General features: G+C 38.1%; 2 protein-coding genes across 2 annotated transcripts; one reads left to right on the top strand and one right to left on the bottom strand.

Moving 5' to 3' along the window:
• The first annotated feature begins 15149 nt into the window (after window positions 1-15149).
• Window positions 15150-20116, top strand: LOC135717934 (G2/M phase-specific E3 ubiquitin-protein ligase-like). The gene is made up of 11 exons (XM_073815298.1): window positions 15150-15201; window positions 15302-15352; window positions 17141-17214; window positions 17354-17437; window positions 17551-17756; window positions 17833-17929; window positions 18242-18404; window positions 18549-18652; window positions 18737-18881; window positions 19403-19529; window positions 19604-20116. Exons 4-11 carry the CDS (start codon window positions 17415-17417, stop codon window positions 19915-19917), a joined length of 1179 nt encoding a protein of 392 aa, XP_073671399.1. The 5' UTR covers window positions 15150-15201; window positions 15302-15352; window positions 17141-17214; window positions 17354-17414; the 3' UTR covers window positions 19918-20116.
• A 398-nt stretch (window positions 20117-20514) lies between these two features.
• LOC135734391 (uncharacterized) lies at window positions 20515-24550 on the bottom strand. Its single transcript, XM_065253263.2, has 6 exons — window positions 24078-24550; window positions 23532-23577; window positions 23354-23445; window positions 21757-21867; window positions 20996-21272; window positions 20515-20903 (listed from the first exon to the last, which is right to left on the bottom strand). The coding sequence occupies exons 1-6, from the start codon at window positions 24287-24289 to the stop codon at window positions 20688-20690; spliced, it is 954 nt and encodes a 317-aa protein (XP_065109335.2). The 5' UTR covers window positions 24290-24550; the 3' UTR covers window positions 20515-20687.
• Between the last annotated feature and the right edge of the window lie 236 nt (window positions 24551-24786).

Here is a 24786-nt window from a genome sequence, read left to right as displayed (position 1 = left end):
CAATGTCCGTTCCTCCGTAATGTATACTTTCTTTTTCGTGTAAACGTCAACAGTCACAGATTTTACTGACAGAGAAGACGGCGATGACTTGACGAAAGGTTAGCATTAGTGTTTCCCACACACACACCCGTTCTCTCCCTCTCTATGATGTCGTATGCCTGCGCACGTGTTTTGTATTAACTTTGTGTAACAGTTACTGTGTATTCTCTAATATTTCTGAATTTGCGCCCAATTGTCTGCGCTATACGCGACAATAAAACTCGCAATTAAATAAAAAAGGGCTCATACAAGACATTGATGAGAAGAGCAACAGCAGTAAGACTTCAATGTAAATGTATGGTGATTTATAGACCAGCTGTAAACATACACGTACATTTCATAATTTCCTGTTATTTTGCGGGGGTTTTTTTCAAATATTAAAGCGCTTAAGCATTTCCTTGCATTCTTGGAGAAAAAACAAGTCAGTGGCAGGTCAGTTCCTGAATAACACGACACAAAAAAGTCAAATTCACTTCTCAGAGGTACAGAACTGTTCCTGAAACGGATGTTCTCCCCAAACTGAAATTAAACACAGTGTTTCGAGTTTTTCTCGTCTGTGTCATGTTGATATCAAGAAGCAACGTGCACATGACGACGAGAGAGGTGACCTGCTGCACAATCGAGTTACCCCTCCCACTTCTTAATGTTTTACAGAGACTTCTAATCCCGTCCGAATTGACCATCAATATTACAGACGCCCTGTGGTAAAATTACAACCGTAAAACTAATCCCGTCCGAATAGGGCCATAGTCTGCTCATTTTATGTCTGACAACAGAACTGATCATATGTAAATAATAGCAATCAGTTGTGTTAAAATGCAATATAACGTGACAAATCAAAGAGTAGAAGTGAAACATATTTCTGGTGCCAACACTCGATCCAACGCAAACACGTGATGACGTCACATATATGCTAATTAGCGTGTGACGTCATCACCGCCACAAGTCTCTCAAAATCCTGTGGGAAACACTGCATCCTATATACATTTGACACCCCTATAATCCCTCCCACTCTGAAGTGTTGCTAAACTCAATGGAAAAGCTAACCAAGCCAAAGTAAAGTGAGCTGACTCAACCTTACCTGTAGGGTACTATGCAATGGAAAAATGCCATTAGGGTGCAAAACCCCTTTAACCATAAAACAGGGTTAAAATGATGTGCTGTCTCTGATATTGTATGTAACTACAATATAAAAACGTAAGATTTACATTACCATAACATCTTCACTCTGAAGAGTCGCCCAGCTTCTTCTAACTCAGTCAAGTCTTTTAGAGAGAGTGATAGAGGTAATGTGATTAGTAGCTACTGAATACACTACAGTTTATACATTTAGTACATTACTTAATTACTTGCCATTTACCTTTCATTCTGTACCGTGACTGGATAATCCATCCATTCGCTGACCTTTAATAAAAAATACAAAGATAAACTTAATAATTAACACCTGTCACCGGTATCAACTGGCAGAAATTCACTCTTACCATACAGCATGTGAAAGAACTCAGAGAATCACTCTGATGGGCCTACAAAAAGAGAAATAATAAAAGGGAAAAACACTGTGATTAGGCAAGGTTTAAGCCAAACATTAGTTGTCATTTTGGTGAGGTAGTATTGACTCCAGCCATGTCAAGCTATAAGTGCTTGGGTGATTCTCACGAAAACTTGGTTGTAAAAATGTCAAGCATGAAAATGTAAAAATTGCTTAAATTTACTTTTTTTCCACCAGACATTAGAAACAAAGTCTGAAGTATATGGGAACATTAATTTAAAAACTTTTACTTATCATTTAACACTTTTTGTAACATAATTTCAAAAATAAGTCCTAAAAAAATCTCATTACCGCAACAGTCAGAAAACATCAACACTGTTAGAAAAGCTAATATATTTTCACATTTTAAAAAATTGATTATTAATAGTCATGCACAGTAAATTGAAATTCTGAAATAATATTTATTTTAAATTTAACGTTTTTTTATTTTGTTTTATTTAGCTCATATACCGCAACACCTTCCACAATTTACAACTATTTTTTTTTATATTTCGAAGAAACCTGACACATTTTCAAAATGACATGACAAACCTGAAAGAACATAATTTAGAGATTCTGCACATGCATTTAAAATCAAAGTATTATGCTTCTATTAATAAAATTAACATTTAATAAGCATCTGTTGCGGTAATGATACATAGGTTTCGGAAATTAGGTTAATTATTTCGGTAATGAGAATACGTATACTAGCCTGAGATTTTGTTAAAAACAAATTTTAAAGTAGAAAGTTTGATAATATTTACAGCATCATGCGTTCAAGTTCAAAACTGTTTTATTATGTAGTCTTTGAAAAAAATATTAAAGAAAAAACATTAGAACAGGAAGGCTTATATTAATATTCCTTTATGTCATATTTAAGTCCCCATTTATGCATTTAACATACTGAAATAAGATGGTCTTGATGACATATGCTGCCTACAAATGCGAGCTCTGAAGGCTGCAGCCATCGGATTGAGAAATGGCCAGCTAATGTCAGCTGGATATCACAAAACATTTGTGTAAATTAGATGAAAAATATTTCCTTGCTGGATATGATGACCTTTTACCATTCTGTATCTGTTTCGATTAGAGAGAGAGAGAGAGAGAGAGAGAGAGAGAGAGAGAGAGAGAGAGAGAGAGAGAGAGGCTGTATCCGAAACTTTAGACAGCTGACTTGTTCCCTAGCTGCTTTATGAGACAATGACTTTGGCTGCATAATGGCAGCTCCGAGAAATGCTTTAGGACAGACTTCATAGGCAGCAAAATTGAATTCAGGTTGAAATGTAAGCAGCCCTCTCTGTGTTCCGGGATGTCGCAAATCTGCTTGTGGTGCGGAGGTCTGATCGACCCACCCAATTCACACGAGCTCTGCCGGCAAAGAGCCGCTGGTGGTCGTCCTCCCCTCGCTCAACCGGTTCAGTTTGTCGCCGAGAGCCTGTGTCCTGAACCAGGAGCCGCCAGGTCTGTTTCCTTTGGGTTTCCGGCGGAGGAAGATGAGATGTCTCTGACAGCGTTGGATGGAGACTGGGACCAGGCTCCACATGGTGCATCAGACACACAGCCATCCTTCTACAAGGAACTGGTGCGCATTCTCTTCAAAGCCGTGCAGGACTTGGAGATTGAGTGGAGCACCCCACAAGAACCCCAGAGAAGCAAGCTTGACTTTTGTTTTCTTCACTCAGGCCGCCCCGCTGATGCTTGGAGGAAAGTCACCAAAGCGTGGGCTACCCCTCCCCCCATTTTTTTTCTTAGGTAGGCTACCTGTGTATTCCCCCCATCAAGGACGCTGTGGCTGCTCACCTCTGCCCCTTGTCCACTTCCTTGGATGGTGTGGCACAGCTTTGAGGGTAGTGAAGCCTCATGACAGCACACCAGTCCGAAAAAGCATACCCGCGCCGAGAGAGGCTCTGTCTGCATTGCACACTATGGCGGTCCTACAGATCTTTTAGGCGCAGGTGCTTAAGGCTCTAGATGAGGGCAGCACGGATCTAAATACCTTCAGGGATCTGAGAATGGCTACGGATTTCACGCTAAGGGCCAAGAAGACCACTCATGGTGGTCATGCACAGTCACGCCTGTTTCTCCATCCGGCCTGTTTGGTGACACGGTGGGCACAATCACGGAGCATTTCTCGGAAGCGGTGAAGAGCTCTAAGGCTATGAACCACTTCCTACCTCACCACCCTGTGTCTCATGGACCAGAACCGGTGGTGCATCACAAGAGTCCATGGCACAAATCCTCCAGTATATGATGCAAGAAACTGGGTCCTGGGGGACTGCCGTCCGGAACGAAGCCGCTCAAAAACAGAGCATTTTTCTCCTCAGTTGGTTTTGTGTTGCTCGCCCCAGGGCCCGTCCTCACATAAGGGTCTACAACACGCCCCGCCACTCTCGAACACGACCCACATGCTGCGAAGACAGCAGAGGCGGAAAGGGTTAACGCACAGTCCTAATGAATTGCGCAGCAACCCGCTTTCTGTCACAGCGCCGGGCGCTTTTAGGCCATCCTCTCTGGTGTCTGTGACTCAAGCACTGCGCAGAAAGGAGGTGCCGCCTTTAGTCTCCCTTTGTCCCTCGCCCCCAGGCAGCAATCTGACGCTGCAGACAGCGCGCATTGTACGGTCGCAGGTAGCTGAGATGCTGGCACGCATGGGATCCAACTTTGTGGATCTTGTGATCCAACTGATGTTGCAGCGCCTAGATGCGTGGCGTGCCATCGCTAGGTTGTTTTTGATACCTGAAAGTGGAAAGAAAGCATAACATTAAATTAGCATGTCTCACAACATGGGAGAAAAAAATTACACATCAGATGTACACATCATCATATAGTATAGTCTTGTTGCGTTGTGTGTGTGTCATGTACATTTCCTAACACTGTAGTGTGTTTTTTGCTAAATACACCTGCTAGTAACATCTCCAAACCTAACCTCTCTCTCTCCTTCCTTCTGTGCTCCTCGAGCCATTCTGGGTTGCTGTTAAGTTTCTCCCTGAACTTTGTCAACCTGGCCTTTGCTAAAGCTTTTTTCTCACTTGCTGACTGTCTACAATGAAGCATCATAAAGCAAAATATCAACAGTAAATACATTTTAAATTTATATTAAATTCATTAGAGATATTTAAATGTAATAAACAATATGCTTAAATTCTCATTTCCGAAACAGAAGTTATCTTTACCGCAACTGCTATTAAATGGTTGCGGTATATGAGAATGGTGTTGCGGAGGATGAGGTACCCCAGTATGTTTTGCTAAAAATAGAGAAGCCACATAGGCTTTGCTCATTTTTTATTCAGTGCATATAATTAGACTTTAATAAAGAACATTTTCATGAAAAATTGTAAATCAAACAATTTTCGAAATGTAGAAAACTACCTGTTTCGGTAATGATAATCAAAATGTCGTGTAAGCATTCTGACCAGAGAATATTTCAAATTTAACTGGAAAGATATAAAGAGATGATCTTACCTCGTAGCCATCTTGAAGTAACTGGTCCATGTGCTTGGTCACTCAAAATCAAACTTTATTAAAATTCTGTATGTGTGCTTAAACTGTTCTCAAAAAGTGTTGCGGAGGATGAGAACATCAGGCATGGACACATCAATTTCCTAATTTTTCTTCATTATTATTATACATGAATATTCAGTAAATTATTTTTCTGTCATCTAAAGTAGTCTAGCAAAACATACATTTATTTTTTTTCTAAATATTTTTGTTTTAATATGTTTAAATTACAGCATAACGCATGTTCAAACACAGCCGGACGCATGGCGGTAATGAGAATTTCAGCAGAAAATGAGATAAAATTGACAAATTATAAATTCTTATGTTGAAATCACACATTGTGCAAGGTAGAACACAGTATTGTGTTAATTCTGAGGCTTTTTAATATTACTATATTACACATTTTATATCTAAAATCATTAGTGCCGTGGTATGACGTTAAAAGGTGGACAAAAGTCTGCACGCGTGTGAATCCAGCGCGCATGCAAATTACAGCAGCGCGAGCACAGTGACAAAGCTTGCACGTAAAAAAGAAACCTGCAGAAATCGCAAATCCCACAGTCGAACACAAAAACCAAGACTGTGCGCGTAAATAAACACTTGCGAGGGGAATAACAAACCCCACGAGTACAAGTAGTTTGCCCACGCGCAGCCGATCTGCTCGCGCGCGAGCTGCGATTCTACACGCGCGCAAGTCAGTTTTAGTTTATCATTCAGGGGGCGGGGCACCACGACTTTGTGACAACAAACGCCATTGGCCCCTGCTACTCCTGTTGTGATTGGCTGTTGCTGCCGCCTCAAGTGTTTAAAATCTTTTTATAGTATATGCTTATGCTTAAAACGTAAAGATGGCGGAGAGTAATGAGGTAATATTTCTTTCCAAACAGCTTTATAAGTATAATACATGTTTTATAATGATAATCTAGTCAATTTAATAGTCAGGCTTGAGGATTCACATTAGTTGTTCAAACGTAAAACGAGAGGATAAGGAAGAACGGCTGAGCACCACTAGACTTAACAGTCCATAATAATTGATTGAACAATAATAATTGAACAGGATTACTAATTAATTACTTTGATTAAGGGAGGTTAAAATGGTTAACATAAGACTGCTGGAATTGACCTAATGCTGAATATTTTCCTGTTAATAATTATGTTGGTTATTTCAATTATTTGAATGCAATGTAATGAATGCAATATAATCTTAAAACAGACAAATTAGGATTTTTTACATCATGTTTAAAAATAATAATTATAAAACGGGCAGTTCTGGTCGTTCATTCTGATTCTGACTGGTTGAAAAATATATATCGTCAATTAAAAGAAAATGCTTCCCTGAGGCGTTTTTACAAATCCACATTTCCGCTATTTTCCACTAGGTGGCGCTCTTACCCAACTTAAACACTGATGCATTCAGGATGAAACATATTTTTTGTTTGTTTGAAAGCAGAGGGTCTGTTCTTTCATTTATTTGATGTTTATATATTTAAAGAAGAAAATTTTTCTGGAAGGCATTAAACTAAAGCTGGGTGGCAACTCTTTTAAAAACGCTGGTAGGTAAATTTAAGCATTAAGCAAGCATTCTTCCATATTTGATCCACACTTCAACAGTTGCACGAAATAAATGTTTATGTATAAATTAGAGGAATGTTAATTTATGAAAATAAACACCACAGTCTTCAATCATATTTTCATTGTGTCTTTGCTCCGTCTGTGTTGTTTGGGGAAGAGCCTTAGAGATATCTATAAACTGGTATGCTCTGAAACATTGACAGACTTCTCATGTAAAAAAACTTCCCCAACATATACTTAAAATATGTTATATGTGTTGTCTTTTTTTTTTTTGATGGCTAAAATAGGTGAAAATAGAGAATGCCACAAGACATCTGGTGAACCTATTGAGGAATTCCCTGGGTGCAGGTCCTTCAAACATTAATGTTAGTGTTTCTCAAAGTGGTAAGTGTACAATCAGCTACATGCTAGCTAGTTACAAGTTAGTGTTACATAAAAACATGTTAGTGCCGCAAGTCACTAATCAGCAGCTTGTAAATGACTGCATTATATAGATGAAATGCCGGGTGGCCCTAGGACCTTTGAGGCTGACAGAGTGCAGGCTCCGAGAGGATGCCAGGCAGGTCCTAGAACCGTTGAGGCTGGCAAAGTGCAACAGGATATGGCCAGGTTTGGAAGTATTTAGGAATGTTAAAAAATGATTAGTAACTGATTGTTTGTCATGATATTTATGTTGGATTAAGAAAGCCAACATACTGTTGTTTTACTTTAAAGGATAGTTTACCCAAAAATGAAAATTCTGTCATTGTTTACTCACCCTCATGTTGTTACAAACCCATATACATTTCTTTGTTCTGATGAACACTAAGGAAGATATTTTGATCATGAGCCCTATTCACTTCCATAGTAGAAAAAAGAATACTATGGAAGTAAATGGGGCTCGCGATTGGTTTGATTACGAACATTTCTCAAAATATCTTCCTTCATGTTCATCAGAACAAAGGGATTTATACAGGTGTTTGTAACAACATGAGAGTGAGTAAAAATGACGACAGAATTTTCATTTTTGGGTAAACTATCTCTTTAATCTTATCCTAATGAGACTTTTAACTCCTCTAAGAACTATATCCACCAAACTTTCCAGTGATCTTTTAGACTGGTCTAAGGAAGTGTGCTATAGATATTTTCTTAGACCAGAGCTGTTGAAAGAGAAAGTTCCCAGTGGGAACTTCCCACACACCCATAGACCTTCATAGAAGGAAAGAAATGCGGAAGGAACTCATGTCATGGACTGTTCTATAGTTTCAAACATAGTTAACATTCACAACACAACTCCTCATGTTTATGGGTCATATAACCCTATCTTTTCTTTCATATTTTAAAACATGAATCCAAAGATAAAATTCAGTAATATCACCATAGTCAAGTTTTACTTATTTCCTTATTTAGCACATGCAAAATATACAATATAAACCTGATTGTTCATGCCTAAATGTAGTCTGTGTAGTAATTAAGGCATAGCCTATGTGTTGATATTTAGTGAAAATTGCTACAGATAAAGTGGTGCCTGCCATCTTTCCCACTTAAATCCATTCTATCAGACTGACAGTTTGGAACTATTGAGAGCTCCATGAACCATGTGACCACATGACGACGAGATCAAAGTCTCTCTGTCAATGTCTCTTGGTCAGACTTACAGCTTTTCTTATTGTATGTTTATAAATTCAAACTGTCAAAACACATAAGGATCTCTCTCTCTCTCATATATTATAAATATATTATATATATTTGTATGTAATATAATTGTCCTTTGCATTATCCACAGAGCATTTCCAGGCCTTTTTAAATCTAAAGCAGGAGGAAAAGTTACAAGAAAAAGGTGTAGAAAATCTACTCCTGTGCAGTTCTATCTCCTGGATGAATATAGAGAGAGAACACCAAAAGGAAGTAAAGAAATGGTCCTTCTCCAGGCAGGATTGGGCCGAAGGACAATTAGCATGCCTGAAGAAGCTAATCATGCAGAGGTAGTGTTAGATCTAATAGATTGTTGATACATGACTGTATAATAGATCTAACCATCCTGCAGACTTGAATGTCTACTATCAGAGATGAAGGGAAAAATTGCAGAAAGGAGACAAAGTGATGAAATAATAAAATGAACAAAGTTTATTCTGAAAGAAAATCATAGTTGCGTTTGGATGCTCATCTTAACTCTGTCTAGAACTGTATAGATTTACATCGCTCATTCTGACTCTGTCTGACTAGAACAGGGGTGGCAAACGTCGGTCCTGGGGCCTCATTTATAAAACGTGCGTACGCACAGATTTGATCTTAGAGTGTGCGTACGTTAAAATCCACGGCAACGTTCATATTTATAAAAACGGTCTTTGACGTGGAAGAGTGCTTACCGTCACGTCAGGGTCTGGGCAGACGTACGCACTTTTCCTTGTGGCAAAGTTGGAGTATTGCAACTATTTGAATATCTAATAATAATAAAGCCCTACTAATAAAAGTAATTTACACATTTAACAACAGAGATGCAATTCAAGAGAACTGTAGTCAGACAGATGTTTTATTACTGGGAGTTAAACATCTTTTTTTTAGGAATGTTGTGAGGTCTTTTCTCGCTTTGTGTGCATAGTTTATTCCATGTATTTATCAAGAGAAATTGAAGTCTTTTTACACACGTACACACATAAATATGTTTTTAATTTAAATAAAGTTTTGACTCTTTTTATTTTAGTTGCTGTCGTCTTCTTTTTGTCTTAGCAGCTGTCGTCTTCTTTTTTGTCATTACATTAATGGCACATTTGAGCAGCATTAGTAAACAATCTGTGTAAATATAAAGAAATGCCCAATAACAGTTTTTTTCAGACCGAAGAGCATAATCGTGCCATAATAAATTGTATTATTATGTAAGATCTATTTACCTATCTATAATGTGTTCGAAATTTTTACTTTTGATTTACTTTTGAAAGCCTATAATTGTATTATGATTACTATTATTATTATTATTATTTGTGTTGTTTCTAGAAATTTTATTTTTTGTTAATAATCAACAGGAAAAATTAACCACACACAACTGTTTTAAAATAATTAGGGTACACATTAAATAATTTGGATCCACACGTGTTAATTATTTCGAAGCATCTATGACCTATAAAACGGCTTATAATGAAGTAAGCTATTTGCAAGAAGCAGAATGGCAGCATTTGCGCTTCTTGAAGATATTGCAAACCGCGCAATGAGAAGACAACGCGTTTTTAGAGATCGGGCAGATTTCCTAGCATATGATGATGAGTGGCTAATAAGCAGGTACCGTTTGCCAAGGGCTGCACTGTTACATCTTTGTGCACAGATAAGCCCTAATATACAAAGACGCACCAACTGCAACCATGCCATACCTGTGGAGATACAGGTGCTCTCCGTTCTTGGGTTCCTTGCCACGGGAACATTTCAAAGAGAGATTGGTGACCGATCAGGAATATCCCAGCCCTCTGTAAGCAGACTTATGCCAGCTGTGCTTGAAGGCATTATCCGATTGTCCGCTCGCTACATAAAGTTCCCATACACAGCCGTGGAGCAGCAACAGGTTATGGATGATTTCATGCGCCAAACAGGATTCCCCAATGTGTTGGGTGTAGTAGACTGCACTCACGTTTCCATACGAGCACCTTATGCGCAAGAATATGTGTATGTTAATAGAAAAAACTACCATTCAATTAATGTACAGATAATTTGCAATGCTCGTATGGCAATTATTAATGCAGTTGCAAGATGGCCAGGGTCGACGCACGATTCCTTCATTGTGCGCAATAGCAGCGTGGGAAATCGTTTGGAGGCAGGAGCAGGTAGAGATGGATGGCTTCTAGGTAGGCTAAATAACTGTGTTTGGCTGTTATTCAATTTTTACGTTCAGAAATAATTCTCTGTAATTATAGGTGACAGAGGTTATCCTCTGAAGCCATGGCTTCTCACCCCTCTAGCGCAGCCACATACAGCTGAGGAGGTCCACTATAACATGGCCCATGCCTGCGCCCGGTCGGTCGTGGAGCGCACAATTGGGCTATTGAAGGGAAGGTGGCGATGTCTGGACGCATCGGGCAGGAGACTACTATACGATCCAAGTAAAGTGTGTAAAATTATTTTGGCTTGTTGTGCTCTGCACAATATCTGCTTGGGTTATGGGGTTGAGCTGCCAGAAGAGGAAATGCGCATGGATGTACCAGAAGATCCCCCTCCACTACCCGCTAATTGGAACGCACATGCTGTTGCAATAATTAGAAGACGGCAGGTAATCCACAGGCTATTTCAACAGGTAAGACTAAACATTTTTTATAACACCACACCATGCAGTAGCTATAGGCCAGGCCATTTCATTGTTCATGTTTTCTGTTTAAGTTTTTCTATACAGCTATGCGAATTACATGAAGCAGTAGAGAATCAAACTTTGAGAATTTTAAATTTTAAATACTTTATTCACACACACCGTTTTTTCAAACAATCAACCAGACCGAACAGAGTTTCAATTTGAAAGTATGCCTAAAGCCAACTGCATTACCTGTCAGGCTTACGTGCCAATACAGCTGCTAGCTTTTCATGTGGCCGAATGTAAGCAAAATAGCATCCATAATTGTGAGGTAAGATACTAAAAATGTACTTACTGCTTGTTTATTTTAATTTGTTAAATTATTTTACAGTATTTAATTGAGACAATTTTTACAGATAATCTCTGATGATGATTCCAGTTTGGAATCCACCATTCATGATTTTGATAAAGATGTAAGTTTCATAATGTACCCTCTAAAGATGTTTAAGTTTTAAGTGTTGCTGAAAATAATGTAATGTAGGTCTTTTAAGTGACTGGAGGGTGTATGATTGGTATTTTGTGTATTTTAATTTTGAAAGTTCTTTATCTAACCAGTCTTTTGTTTTGGCCCCATTAAAAACAAAGTCTCAAATGAACCACCAGCAGTCTCCACATCCATAGCTGATGTCAAGGTATAGACCAATTTTCACTACTTAACTATATTTTGGGAACATTTTAGTACCCAACTAAGTTCCTAACCATGCTTTTGTAATGACTTCATCCAAAATAAAGGGATCCTTAAATGAGCTTCCAACAGTCTCCCTCTCTGTGGAGGATACAAAGGTAAATCACTATGCACTATAGCTATATTTTAAAAAGATTTAAACTATGTTCACACTGTCTGTCCAGATCCAACTGTTATTAATATCTTGTATCATAATAAGCTAGTGTGAACAGCAAAAAAGCACATAAAATCAGATTTTTTTTGGGGGGGGGGTATATTTGTGTCTGCAAATCCATTTTAGTCCGACGGCTCTGGTCAGAAATGGCATTGCTCTTTTTCTCACATCACATTACATAAGTAGTTAGATTTTGTTGCAAAAACAGGGTAGTGTTGTTTTTGATGTGGTGGTGGAGAGGAGACTACAGCACAGAGTAAAACTGCACATGGTAGCCTGCTACATTTTGGCTTTATTAGGTTGTGGTCACACTACACTTTTTTGTTCCATTCACTTCTATTCAGTAGCGGCCAGTGACTTCTCTTCCAAGGGGCGCAAATTCAAAATATGTGTTCAGAGTGTTGTGTGTGTTGCTCGCCATGGTAAAATATGTGTTCGGTGCGTCATGTGAACCTATGTGCATCATGTCAAAATACGTGCCGGCTGCTCATGCGTCGAAACGATTTATGATAGAGACTCTCATGTTCACAAAATACTCGCAAGACACTTACACTAAACCCTGATTGCACATGAGATTAAGCAAGTATCTGGCAAACGTGAGCGTCTCTTTTATCATAAACCTCGTTCAAGTGTCTACAGCAGGCATGTTTTGACATGATGCACATAGGTTCACATGACTCGCCAAACTCATATTTTGACATGCTTAATACTTGATTTGTTAAGCTTCGCATAATGCAGCATCGATAAAGAAGTCACCGGCCACCACAGCTTCTATTTATATGCTATGATGTTATTGCGTCAGACCAAAAACGCAAGCAAGGATTTCACTGCATGTCAATGCTCAATGTAAAGATGTGTGAGCAGTAGGAAATGGGTACATTACCCATTGAAAAGCAAAAATGGATGAAACACTAATGTACCTTAGCTCATTAATAAAGTTATGTCTATGCATACTTGTATTGTAGTATGTTTATCTCTCTAAACAGAGTGTAATATGACAGTATATGTATATTTAGCTTTTTAAGCTTTTAATGTAGTAAGTTATGTAGACAGTACTTCCCACCCTTATTCCCAGTGGCATTTGAAAAATATTTGCATGCTCAAAGTCTAGTGTGCAGTATTCCACTGGTATGATCCTGGGACCCATTTTGCCATTTGTATCACTACGCCACTAACCAATGCCTGACCCATCAAAACTGAAATAAAAACATGCACACATTCAGCTGCACATTGACTGCAGCGCTTACACCCATGCTGATATATAGAGCCTTATCACACTCCTTTTTCTTAACACCTTTAACCTTATTATTTATTAGTCTCAGGTTAGGTTAAGTTAGTCGAGTCCAGTCTAAATTCAAATACAAAAATTGGATCTGTACAAATTAAGCTCTAAGATGTGAACATAGCCTTAGTTATACCACAAGTCTGTTGAATGCTGTGTTCTTGTTGAATGATTAACCAGAGCAATGTTTAAGGTAACCGTGGTATAAGCAGAATAATTGACTCCGGTCCTTTGAATTATTTGAAAATAATGCACACCCACTGTGTAACAGCATTACCACCTTGGGTGTGCATTATTTTCTTATAATTCAATGGCCCGTTGTCAATTATTCCTTACATAATGCATTTGCGCTTCTTGAAGATATTGCAAACCGCGCAATGAGAAGACAACGCGTTTTTAGAGATCGGGCAGATTTCCTAGCATATGATGATGAGTGGCTAATAAGCAGGTACCGTTTGCCAAGGGCTGCACTGTTACATCTTTGTGCACAGATAAGCCCTAATATACAAAGACGCACCAACTGCAACCATGCCATACCTGTGGAGATACAGGTGCTCTCCGTTCTTGGGTTCCTTGCCACGGGAACATTTCAAAGAGAGATTGGTGACCGATCAGGAATATCCCAGCCCTCTGTAAGCAGACTTATGCCAGCTGTGCTTGAAGGCATTATCCGATTGTCCGCTCGCTACATAAAGTTCCCATACACAGCCGTGGAGCAGCAACAGGTTATGGATGATTTCATGCGCCAAACAGGATTCCCCAATGTGTTGGGTGTAGTAGACTGCACTCACGTTTCCATACGAGCACCTTATGCGCAAGAATATGTGTATGTTAATAGAAAAAACTACCATTCAATTAATGTACAGATAATTTGCAATGCTCGTATGGCAATTATTAATGCAGTTGCAAGATGGCCAGGGTCGACGCACGATTCCTTCATTGTGCGCAATAGCAGCGTGGGAAATCGTTTGGAGGCAGGAGCAGGTAGAGATGGATGGCTTCTAGGTAGGCTAAATAACTGTGTTTGGCTGTTATTCAATTTTTACGTTCAGAAATAATTCTCTGTAATTATAGGTGACAGAGGTTATCCTCTGAAGCCATGGCTTCTCACCCCTCTAGCGCAGCCACATACAGCTGAGGAGGTCCACTATAACATGGCCCATGCCTGCGCCCGGTCGGTCGTGGAGCGCACAATTGGGCTATTGAAGGGAAGGTGGCGATGTCTGGACGCATCGGGCAGGAGACTACTATACGATCCAAGTAAAGTGTGTAAAATTATTTTGGCTTGTTGTGCTCTGCACAATATCTGCTTGGGTTATGGGGTTGAGCTGCCAGAAGAGGAAATGCGCATGGATGTACCAGAAGATCCCCCTCCACTACCCGCTAATTGGAACGCACATGCTGTTGCAATAATTAGAAGACGGCAGGTAATCCACAGGCTATTTCAACAGGTAAGACTAAACATTTTTTATAACACCACACCATGCAGTAGCTATAGGCCAGGCCATTTCATTGTTCATGTTTTCTGTTTAAGTTTTTCTATACAGCTATGCGAATTACATGAAGCAGTAGAGAATCAAACTTTGAGAATTTTAAATTTTAAATACTTTATTCACACACACCGTTTTTTCAAACAATCAACCAGACCGAACAGAGTTTCAATTTGAAAGTATGCCTAAAGCCAACTGCATTACCTGTCAGGCTTACGTGCCAATACAGCTGCTAGCTTTTCATGTGGCCGAATGTAAGCAAAATAGCATCCATAATTGTGAGGTAAGATACTAAAAATGTACTTACTGCTTGTTTATTTTAATTTGTTAAATTATTTTACAGTATTTAATTGAGACAATTTTTACAGATAATCTCTGATGATGATTCCAGTTTGGAATCCACCATTCATGATTTTGATAAAGATGTAAGTTTCATAATGTACCCTCTAAAGATGTTTAAGTTTTAAGTGTTGCTGAAAATAATGTAATGTAGGTCTTTTAAGTGACTGGAGGGTGTATGATTGGTATTTTGTGTATTTTAATTTTGAAAGTTCTTTATCTAACCAGTCTTTTGTTTTGGCCCCATTAAAAACAAAGTCTCAAATGAACCACCAGCAGTCTCCACATCCATAGCTGATGTCAAGGTATAGACCAATTTTCACTACTTAACTATATTTTGGGAACATTTTAGTACCCAACTAAGTTCCTAACCATGCTTTTGTAATGACTTCATCCAAAATAAAGGGATCCTTAAATGAGCTTCCAACAGTCTCCCTCTCTGTGGAGGATACAAAGGTAAATCACTATGCACTATAGCTATATTTTAAAAAGATTTAAACTATGTTCACACTGTCTGTCCAGATCCAACTGTTATTAATATCTTGTATCATAATAAGCTAGTGTGAACAGCAAAAAAGCACATAAAATCAGATTTTTTTTGGGGGGGGGGTATATTTGTGTCTGCAAATCCATTTTAGTCCGACGGCTCTGGTCAGAAATGGCATTGCTCTTTTTCTCACATCACATTACATAAGTAGTTAGATTTTGTTGCAAAAACAGGGTAGTGTTGTTTTTGATGTGGTGGTGGAGAGGAGACTACAGCACAGAGTAAAACTGCACATGGTAGCCTGCTACATTTTGGCTTTATTAGGTTGTGGTCACACTACACTTTTTTGTTCCATTCACTTCTATTCAGTAGCGGCCAGTGACTTCTCTTCCAAGGGGCGCAAATTCAAAATATGTGTTCAGAGTGTTGTGTGTGTTGCTCGCCATGGTAAAATATGTGTTCGGTGCGTCATGTGAACCTATGTGCATCATGTCAAAATACGTGCCGGCTGCTCATGCGTCGAAACGATTTATGATAGAGACTCTCATGTTCACAAAATACTCGCAAGACACTTACACTAAACCCTGATTGCACATGAGATTAAGCAAGTATCTGGCAAACGTGAGCGTCTCTTTTATCATAAACCTCGTTCAAGTGTCTACAGCAGGCATGTTTTGACATGATGCACATAGGTTCACATGACTCGCCAAACTCATATTTTGACATGCTTAATACTTGATTTGTTAAGCTTCGCATAATGCAGCATCGATAAAGAAGTCACCGGCCACCACAGCTTCTATTTATATGCTATGATGTTATTGCGTCAGACCAAAAACGCAAGCAAGGATTTCACTGCATGTCAATGCTCAATGTAAAGATGTGTGAGCAGTAGGAAATGGGTACATTACCCATTGAAAAGCAAAAATGGATGAAACACTAATGTACCTTAGCTCATTAATAAAGTTATGTCTATGCATACTTGTATTGTAGTATGTTTATCTCTCTAAACAGAGTGTAATATGACAGTATATGTATATTTAGCTTTTTAAGCTTTTAATGTAGTAAGTTATGTAGACAGTACTTCCCACCCTTATTCCCAGTGGCATTTGAAAAATATTTGCATGCTCAAAGTCTAGTGTGCAGTATTCCACTGGTATGATCCTGGGACCCATTTTGCCATTTGTATCACTACGCCACTAACCAATGCCTGACCCATCAAAACTGAAATAAAAACATGCACACATTCAGCTGCACATTGACTGCAGCGCTTACACCCATGCTGATATATAGAGCCTTATCACACTCCTTTTTCTTAACACCTTTAACCTTATTATTTATTAGTCTCAGGTTAGGTTAAGTTAGTCGAGTCCAGTCTAAATTCAAATACAAAAATTGGATCTGTACAAATTAAGCTCTAAGATGTGAACATAGCCTTAGTTATACCACAAGTCTGTTGAATGCTGTGTTCTTGTTGAATGATTAACCAGAGCAATGTTTAAGGTAACCGTGGTATAAGCAGAATAATTGACTCCGGTCCTTTGAATTATTTGAAAATAATGCACACCCACTGTGTAACAGCATTACCACCTTGGGTGTGCATTATTTTCTTATAATTCAATGGCCCGTTGTCAATTATTCCTTACATAATGCATTTGCATCAATATAATTCTCTGAGATCTCATTAGTATTCACATGTAATTCATATGTTCTTACTTATTTTAAAAGAGGTGCTTAACCATTGTAATTAAATTTTATAGGTTGCCTGTCCAGTTTGCCTGGATTTGTTCTCAAGAGACTATGTGGAACTTCACGCAAGCAGTTGCGGTGTAAGGTTTGTGATGATTCCCGGAATTAATTTTACACAAAATTCATGTACTAATTATTTACAGATAATTTGAACCGTAATACATTTGGAAAAACTGCTGTTAGTTAAAGATGCTTTCAGACCAACATTTGTGTTCTCTTTGCAGCCTTGTTGAGGAATTTGAAAAGTTGCTTGAGAGTGAGGTTACAGATAAAGTAGTGGAAAAGATGAGAGAGAAACCATGTAAAAGGTAAATGGAAGATATCTGATGACACCTGACTGACTTTACCTTTTCTTACAAAGCTGTTTGGTGTATTTTGTTGTTATATAGTTGCTTAATTTAGCTTGTTCTGTTTTTTTCAGCTTGTCTGATATCCTCACAGAGCTTGCAGAATGTGTAGACCACACATCAACCTTTAATGTAAGTGTCACAAGAGAAGGTCTTTATGAAAGGAGCATGTTGCAATGGAAACGGCAAAAAAATTCCTCTCCAAAGAATACTCTCTATATTAACTTCCTCGGAGAGTATGGAATAGACAATGGAGCTCTCAAAAAAGAATTCCTAACAGGTGAAGTATATGTTTAGATTGCCTTAAATCACTAGTGAATTTTTTCTTTTTATTTGCTGACTTTACATTTCAACAGAAATGCTGAGAGGAATAGAATCACACCTTTTTGAGGGAGGAGACACAGGGAAAGCTCCGAAGTACTCCATTACAGATTATATGAATGATAATTTCAAGTAGGTGGTAGTAAGAAAATTGATAAAAGTACTTAATTTCAAAGAAAATATAATTAATAATTAAATTTCTGTTAGGTTCTTAATGTTTTTCTATTAATTATCGAAGTTCTATATTCTATTCTTTTTTAGTATAAAAATATGTTAGGGATAATGTACAGCCAGCTACTAAAACAGAAAAGCACTCTAGTGGCATTGTGTAATAAATAAATATAGTTTAAAATAAAAAAACATGATTGCTGTAAGACTCCTCATCCACATAACAGTTACATTGCCACAAAACCATTCTAACAATTCACTTCTGTGTTATTGCAGGACTTGTGGAGAGATCTTTGCTGTGAGTGTAGCACAAGGGGGCCCACCACCCAATTTTTTTAATAAATGGTGCTATGACTACATCTGTTCAGGCACTATTAATAAGGAAGAGATGTCCAGAGACAATGTTACAGATCCTGAGCTCATAGAGCTTATTGAACAGGTTTTTAAAAACTAGATCCAATACTTCAAACATTAAAAAATGTACACTATATATATGACATGTTTTAAAGTAAAACAATCTTATACATTTCCCTAAGTCCTTTGAGCTATATTAACACTAGGACATTTGTCTTTTTACTCTTAGATTGATGCTGCAGATACAAACTCTATAACCAACCTATCCGAAAGAATTTTGGCAAGCGGATATTCAGGACCTATTATCCATGAGCGGAAGGCAGCGATTATTGAGTTTGTATTCAAAATCAATGTCTTTAAGTGAAAGTTTAAAATTTAGACTTGTACGTTTATGTGTTTTCTTTCTTGTATATTAAGTGCCATAGTCCTGCACTCCGCGGTACGGATAATTCCAGTGTTGCAGCAGATCTGTGACGGATTGAAACTGTATGGCTTCCACAACTTACTGACTCATCGTAGTGATTCTTGCCTGCAGCTGTTTGTACCTGGACACCTGAAAAAGGTGTTAAAATAAACAGATTCATGGGCGTCAGAAGCAAAAAAAAAAATGTGTGTGGGTAAAAAAAGTATTTACTGGGGTAGATTTTCTTGTATTCTTGTGCCGTTTAATTAAACAATTGCTTTTACAGCCTAAAAGCTTTGTTTACCTTGTTGTATTGCAGCAGGCGAAAGTAGATGCAATGGAGTATAAATTATATGAACTCTAAATTAGCCAAGTGGAATAGATTTGAGGAAACAGCAGCATGGAAGTCAAGGCTGTAGCTAAAACGCGTAACAGAATTAAATTTATTAGGGCATTCATCTAGTGAAATGGATTTGATTGACGGCACTCTGACAAGTGAACAGACATATGCGCTAAATTAGAGAATAAGTGAGTGGGTCCAATTTTATTATTATTTAAACACCCACATACACCTCATATAATGGTTCCGACGCCCATGTACAGATTGCACAAGAGAATGTCTTTTGATGTAGGTCTATTTTTATTTATTAAAATGCAAGTGTCTCTTTTAAACTTGTTAGGTGGATGCAGAATTCCTTGAGCTTGCCTTGGCTCCTGTCTTCAGTGTGGAAGGCTCACTCAGGCGCCATACAGAGTGTCGCATTATAAACTTCTTACAGGATTTTATTCAGAAGTTAGAGGATGAAGGTAAAGAAATTGACATTTTCTCAAATTAGTTTGCTTGTTTCTATGTGTAAAATTTTGTTTTTCATCTTGTTTAGAAGAACTTGCCACTCCAGAGGAGAAGGGCACGAGCAAAACAAGTAACTGCATCACTGTAGGCAGCTTCCTCCAGTGGCTCACGGGACAAGCACATATTCCACTGATTGCATCACAAAGGGAAGGCTTTAAAATTCACATTGACTTTGACCATGATTGTAATGTACGTTATGGTAATCACAACATATGCTATCCCGTTGTCAATGCTTGTGCGACCTCCATAACTTTTCCAACAAAACACATTGGCACATATCAGGAGTTCCAAGACATAATTTCAGAAGCAATAAATGGTAGCCAAGAGTTTGGTCGGCACTAGATTCTTAGTGTGTTATTCCCATGATATATTGTTGGGAGTTTTTCGAGTAATAAATGCTGTAATACGTTTTAATGTTATGACAGCAGTAATTGAGTTCTAACTGAATTGGTTTAACATCATTCACAAGCTAAACCAGGGGTCACCAATCCTGCTTCTAGGGGGCTGGTGTCTCTGCAGAGTTTAGCTCCAACCCTAATCGAACACACCTAAAGAAGCTAATTAAGGTGCTTCAGGTGTGTTTGATTAGGGTTGGAGCTAAACTCTGCAGAGATATCATCCCTTTAGGAGCAGGATTGGTGACCCCTTAGCTAAACAAATGATGAAAATGATTTTCATATGACACATGATTTCATATGAAATTGTATAATGTTTATTGTATTTTTCATATTGGTGAATCGCTACAATTTAGAGGCAAAATTACTTTTTATTTTTGCTTTGTAGTAAAAGTTTTTAAAATTGTTATGAGAAAATACAAATTTCTGCAACTACTTGAATTGATCAAATAAACAGTAAATACAGGTTTTTAAAATGTTGCATTTATTGGAGACAGTTTCATTAAATGTATAATATAAAATTAGCATCAGATCAACATATTTTTCCAATATTTTATTGTTACCTCCCACAGTATTAAAACTACCAAACTTTGGTGGGGGTTCTAAAATTATAAGAATGTTACAGAGTCATTTGCAAATGATCATCTGCAGTTGCGAATTATAGTAATAATTAAATAAACTTTTTTAAAGCTAAAGTAAAGCTGAAATGAGACACTGCTATATGTTGCATCTGCCAGTCACATATGCATGGCAGATTGCATAAAGGTCTGTAGGTGGTGTGTTGGGATCACTTTGGCGAATAAGAGTGCCAAGTTCTGACAGTTCTTGCTCATTCAACGGACATTCAAACTCTGGGACCAATACTGCACCATCCACATCTACACCATCATGTTCTGCTGCAACTTCCCAGTCAAACTCAGGCTCTTGGATATCCTATTGTGTAAGCATAATACAATATATCAATAAGGAGATAATCCATTGCTTTTGTGCGATAAAGCATTTATGCCAATGAATGGGAAAATAACCTCAAGATTCTCTGGCTGGTCAAGCTGCGTATGCAGCATACCAATGTGCCATTTCTGCTCTGGGCTCAAATTTGCTTCAGTACTTAGCGGATGGTGGTTCCAGCCTGCAGCAAAAAATCCCAAGTCTTCCTGCAGTTTAGGTAGGAATATATAATGGACACAGAAAATGTCGTTGGCAGAGGATAAATCCAGTAGGTGGTCTCTTTCCAGACTTTGTAGTGTCCTGTAGTACTTAGAGGTGACGCAGACCCTTAAATCACGCCATAGACGCTCAATCCTATAAATTTGAGGACAGTGTTATATAAGAGAAGGGAAAGAAATTAAGATTTTCCCTACATTTACCTGTTAAAGGGATAGTTCACCCAAAAATGAAAATTCTGTCATCATTTACTCAGCCTCCTGTTGTTACAAACCTGTATAAAATTCTTAATTCTGATGAACATGAAGGAAGATATTGTGAGGAATGTTTGTAACAAACCATTCATGAGCCCCATTCACTTCCATTGTAAAAGAATACTATGTAAGTGAATGGGCCTCACAAACGGTTTGATTACAAACATTATTCACAATATCTTCCTTCGTGTTCATCAGAATTAAGAAATGTAGGTTTGTAACAACATGAGGGTGAGTAAATGATGACAGAATTTTCATTTTGGTGTGAACTATCCCTTTAATTAAATACAGATTCTTACATTACATGCGTCTTCCTAAAGTGTTTTTGTTCATCATTACAGTAGGAAGTATTAACTGGTATTGTGCACCTTTGATTATGAACGCTTTTCCCAGCCATAAAGCTTCCACGGTCAGTTCCACGGACTGAAAACATGAACTTTGCGATTTCCACATTTTCCACCCCCTGGTCTGCTCTGACTCTGTAATATAAAAGGACATATAAAGGACACTAAATTAAACTGCTTGTAAAAGTGTATCAGAGGATTTTTTTTTTTTCATACATCTGTTAATCAACCTCAGTGCTGATCAAAACTACCAAATGTTTACAAATATTCCATGATTTTAACTCTTTAATTGCCAAGTTTATAAGTGGTGTCAATGATTTGGGGAAAAGAATACACAAAATGACTGATTTTCAATATAAAAAGTGATTGTGGACTGGATTTTTTCACCTTTTTCACAGTCTTGGGCATGTCAGAGATAGGTAAAAACATTGGCTTTGATGCATTTTAAGTTTTTGTGCCACATCAGATTAGATTTTTTTTCTCCCTCATTTATTGTTTGTGGCCATTTTTGCCACATTGACTTCCATTATAACAACATCTTTTGATTGCAAAGCCTTATTATCATGCATTCTTGATTGTTGGTGGTTTTTCCTTTTGCAAAGAGGGCAAATTTGTCCTTTTTACGGTTGATCACCATGTGGCACCTTTAACCCTTATTAGGCCTGTGCAGAGCGTAATTTCTGGCTTGTACATTGAGTTATATGGAGTATAACAGCGTGTGTGTGTGTGTGTGTGTGTGTGTGTGTGTGTGTGTGTGTGTGTGTGTGTGTGTGTGTGTGTGTGTGTGTGTGTGTGTGTGTGTGTGCGTGCGCGCGCGCGCGTTCCTGGAAAAAAAATCTTCTCTGCATCAGATTTATGAACATCATTTATTATGAACCAAAATGCAAAAACAATTTCAAATAAACTGAAAAATGAAGCAAGAGTTGGATGGAGAACTAAACAATCAAACTAACTTTTAGTGTGTATTTGTGCACGTGTATGTTTTTAGTATTTGCAGCAGAACTTGCAGCATATGACTTGGTGCTCTCTGCAAGTGTGTCCACCACAACAGATGTAAGTTCAAGGGTTGGTTTTGCCTCAAAATGCATAGAAGCGATGTTTTTAGTAGGTCATGTTTGTTAAAACTAGTTATATTGTCTAATTAAACTACCCTGCAAACATGCCACTGCAGGGCCCATGCTGCCTTTTTTTGGGCACAGTGGGCTAGGGGCAGCCCACACCAAACCTAAACAGGCCCAGTGTTTGTTTGTGTTAATCTGACAAATTTTTTTTGTAAACAAACCATTCGTAAGCCCCTTTCACTTCATTAGTAGTAAAATGAATACCATGGAAGTGAATGATGCTCACAAACTGTTTGATTACAAACATTCTTCAAATTATCTTCCTTTGTCTTCATCAGAACAAAGATATTTACACAGGTTTTAACAACAAGAGAGTTAATAAATGATGACAGAATTTTCATTTTTGGGTGAACTATCCCTTTAATATTTGTAAACATATATTATTAAAACACATGATGCAGTCAGGTGTATCTCAAATTGCATATGTATGCACTGTTCTTTATTTTGTAGTATACTGAGTATTATTCACATTGACAACTGAAGTGTTTTCACCAAGTTACCTTGAGGGTACACCATATCTTTCAGTTGCCTCCTTGAAGAAGCCAAGGGCTGTTGATGCACGATTGTTTGTTGCAGCGTTTAAGCACATTACCTGTAACACATGAACTTGCTGATGCACCCACAATCATATAAAAATTATAATTAAATGAAGAAAGTTAAAACATTCACTTCTATTACCTTCCTAGAATATCCGTCCACTGCCCCAAAAATGACAATATTGTACCTATTTAAAATTTGAGCACAATATAAGAAAACAACATGAGTTAATTTTCTTACAATTAAAGGCGCTCTAAGCGAATTAATGTGTCTTAGGCAATAAAAATTTGTTGTTTCATACAGCAAACAGCAATCCTCACTATCTGCATGCCTGTCCCCTGAACACACTGTAAAAACGCGGCCTCTGTAGACAGCCCAGGCTCCACAAACTGCAGCAAAAACAAAGTGACCCAGCCTACAACCACAAAACATAACAAAGTGTTCCAGCCAATAAACGACAAGAAGGATTTGGGAGTGGGGGTTGGGCGCATTCATGACTCTTTCAGAAAGCACAAAAGGGAGGGGGAGGGGAGGAGTTAGATTCGCTCCGTTTTGTTTGACAACACTTTGAATGTCAACAAGAAGTGACATCACACAGATTTGCTTAGAGCGCCTTTAAATTATAAAAGTGTACACTAATGTTTTAAACCAAGTTTATTTCATGTAATGTAAAAAATGTGAAACAACCTTATCAATTTGTGATTGGTGTCCACATGCCAAAGAGACAGGGGGCCTCTAACAGAATATGTGCGTCGTACCACACATCCCAATCCATACATTCTTGAGAGAACTCCAATCGAATCCACTTCGTGCATTGAAGCAGCAACTCTTCTCCATTGTACATGAATTCCCATGGATTGTAGCCTACCTTTGACCATTCGGTATCCAGCAGAGGGCATTTCATTTTTAATCTGAACAACCAAACTATTAAGCTCTTGATCACTTATGTTGCTGTGTGTTTTTGTGGAAAATCCAAACTCTCTTATTCGTCTACAGACAGTGCGACATGAAACACCCAGAAGCTTTGCAATATACTGCTTTGAAAAATTTAGTTGACAAAGCTCAGCCAAAGTCTCCCTGTCAATGTCATATCTTGGACGCCCTGTCCCTCCAGCCACAGTAGTTACTTCTGTCGATGGGGCAGTGAGTTCTATTTGCTGCCTAACAAGAGCAAAGAGCTCCTGCAGGGCCTGGATGATCGTTGTTGGCACATCAACATGTCTTGACAGGGTCTGACACAGGTACATTTCTTGACGACATGTAAATTCAAGGAAATCAAAATCAAGTGGTGATCTTATGAGAGCTAGCTCTAATTTTGAAAGGAGTCTTGAAAGAATCTGAAATCTCAGAATGTCCTAAGAAACAAACACAAATCAGAATCAGCAAGCAGGTTTGT

The sequence above is a fragment of the Paramisgurnus dabryanus genome, chromosome 7 (assembly GCF_030506205.2).
Source record: "Paramisgurnus dabryanus chromosome 7, PD_genome_1.1, whole genome shotgun sequence".
Lineage (NCBI taxonomy): Eukaryota > Metazoa > Chordata > Actinopteri > Cypriniformes > Cobitidae > Paramisgurnus > Paramisgurnus dabryanus.
The sequence above is the reverse complement of the archived record's forward strand: the minus strand, read 5'-3'. Positions and strand labels throughout refer to the sequence as shown.

What these genes read in the sequence shown, in the direction of transcription:
- LOC135717934 (XM_073815298.1), top strand. Translation starts at nt 17,415, where the DNA reads ATGAGAGAGAAACCATGTAAAAG. An exon ending in TCATAGAGCTTATTGAACAG is followed by an intron (nt 18,405 to 18,548) that starts GTTTTTAAAAAC and finishes TTTTACTCTTAG; the next exon opens with ATTGATGCTGCAGATACAAA. An exon ending in CGGAAGGCAGCGATTATTGA is followed by an intron (nt 18,653 to 18,736) that starts GTTTGTATTCAA and finishes TTGTATATTAAG; the next exon opens with TGCCATAGTCCTGCACTCCG.
- LOC135734391 (XM_065253263.2), bottom strand. Translation starts at nt 24,289, where the DNA reads ATGCCCTCTGCTGGATACCGAATGGTCAAAGGTAGGCTACAATCCATG. An exon ending in ACCAATCACAAATTGATAAG is followed by an intron (nt 23,578 to 24,077) that starts GTTGTTTCACAT and finishes AATTTTAAATAG; the next exon opens with GTACAATATTGTCATTTTTG. An exon ending in AGATATGGTGTACCCTCAAG is followed by an intron (nt 21,868 to 23,353) that starts GTAACTTGGTGA and finishes TTTATATTACAG; the next exon opens with AGTCAGAGCAGACCAGGGGG.